This window comes from Alligator sinensis, unplaced genomic scaffold (assembly GCF_000455745.1).
Source record: "Alligator sinensis unplaced genomic scaffold, ASM45574v1 scaffold1488_1, whole genome shotgun sequence".
Taxonomy (NCBI): Eukaryota; Metazoa; Chordata; order Crocodylia; family Alligatoridae; genus Alligator; species Alligator sinensis.
In genome coordinates, this window is record NW_005843097.1 from 305,735 (window position 1) to 307,351 (window position 1,617).

At 59.7% G+C, this 1,617-nt stretch overlaps 1 protein-coding gene across 1 annotated transcript in view; it reads right to left on the minus strand.

Annotated features, from left to right (window-relative positions):
* Positions 1 to 6: 6 nt before the first annotated feature.
* FXR2 (FMR1 autosomal homolog 2) overlaps positions 7 to 1,617 on the minus strand; it is a 13,607-nt gene continuing 11,996 nt past the window's right edge. Inside the window, exons 14-15 of the mRNA XM_025193747.1 lie at positions 1,091 to 1,197; positions 7 to 767 (exon numbers count right to left, since the gene is read on the minus strand). Of these exons, the coding sequence (XP_025049532.1) occupies positions 654 to 767; positions 1,091 to 1,197 (221 nt within the window). The 3' untranslated portion in view covers positions 7 to 653. The remainder of the gene's footprint in view (positions 768 to 1,090; positions 1,198 to 1,617) is intronic.

A 1,617-nucleotide genomic window follows, 5' to 3' on the forward strand; every position in this document is an offset into this window, starting at 1 on the left:
CCTGCCCCCTTCCACAGTGTCAGAAAAGGAGCAACAGAAAAATCCATCCACCTCCTAGGGTTATTCCCCCCTCGCCCCCAGAAAAGAACTCAACTGAGGGCCCCACATGGGGGGGTACCAAGAAGAAAAAAGACTGTGGCTCCTTCAACGCTTCCAAAAACATAAAGACTGGGGAGATGTTTGGGTTGAAAACGGGCCATTCTGGGCCTGTTTTAAAGGGAGGGGACAGTGGGGGGTGGAATAAAAGGGGCAGGGCATAGAAGACCTGCGGGTGGGGACTTTTCTCGCTCCGGGCAGATCTCAGAAGGCACAAAAAAAGTCTCAGTGGGGCTTCCCAGGGTTAATTAACGAGGGGGGTATTAATTACAGCTGCCCCCCTCCCCCAAACGGTAGGGCAGGGAAGATCTCTTACCCCCCACTCACCACCCCAGGGAATCAAGGGAAGAAGCCGCCTCATTAGGCCCTAATGGTGGAGCGGGCCCTGACCAGCATTCCCTCTCTTTGGCAAGCGGCAGCAGGTAGAGTCGCGAGCGCGGCGGCGTGGGGTGGGGCACGAGCGAGAGAGATGGGTGGAGGTGGCTGGCTCCAGATGCAAGCAGGGGGTTAATTAAGGGGGGGTGTCGTTAATTAACAAAGGGGGGACAGGGCCAGATTTAGGAGACCCCATTGACAAGGGCGGCAACCTCCGGGGGGGCAGGGAGCTCAGCCAGGTCCCCATTCTCCGAGGGGCCATTGGCCACTTTGGCAGTGGCAGCAATGGTGTCCGTCTGGGGAGAAGGAGAGGGGGATGAGTCAGTAGCCCCCACAAAGCCACGCCCATAGACCCACAAGCCCCGCCCCAGCATAGGATTGGCTTCCTTTTGCCTCGGGTTCCTCCCACACCAATAGCTGAAGCCATAAGCCGTGCTCCCTGGGCCCCACCCCCTGAACCCCAAGTCGTGCCCCCATCCCAATTTGTTCCTTGCCAGCTCTGGCCCCCCCCCCAGCGTATAATTGGCTGCCTTTTGGGCTACAGGGGGGTGGGGGGCGCAGCCTAGGGTTCTGGCCCTGCCCCCAGGCCAGAAACCCCACCCCCGCCATGATTGGCTACCTTTTGTTGGGGGGTGGAGCCCTCAGCAGAGGGCTCCCGCGGCTCCTTCTGAGGGGGACGCTGGCGGCTCTGGGACTCTGCCCGGGAGATGTAGTCGGCCACAGTCACTGGGATATGAGAGTGGATGAGTCAGCAAGGGGTGGGGCTCTGAGCTAAGCTCCGCCCCCTCAAGGAAGGCAGCCAAGGACAGCACCCAGGCATCCTAGCAGTCTCTGTCCATCAGATAATGGCTCCCTGCCCTGTGTCAGCTCACCAGGAAAGGTGGGGTCCCCCAGGTCTGTCCACTTAATGGTTCCCCCCAGAGAACGGCTCCAAAGAGAAGGGTTCCTGAAGAGGGGCAGGATGCTGCCTCTGCCCCTTGGTCTAGCTAGAAATGGCTCCCCTCCTGAGTCCCGGGACAAGGATTTGGGGGGGGGTGGAAAATGGATGACAGGGACACTGCCTATGCCCCTTGTTCTGAACTAAAATGGTTCATCCCGGGATAATGTTTCGGGGAGGGGGGGGGGGAAAACTGCCCATGCCCCATG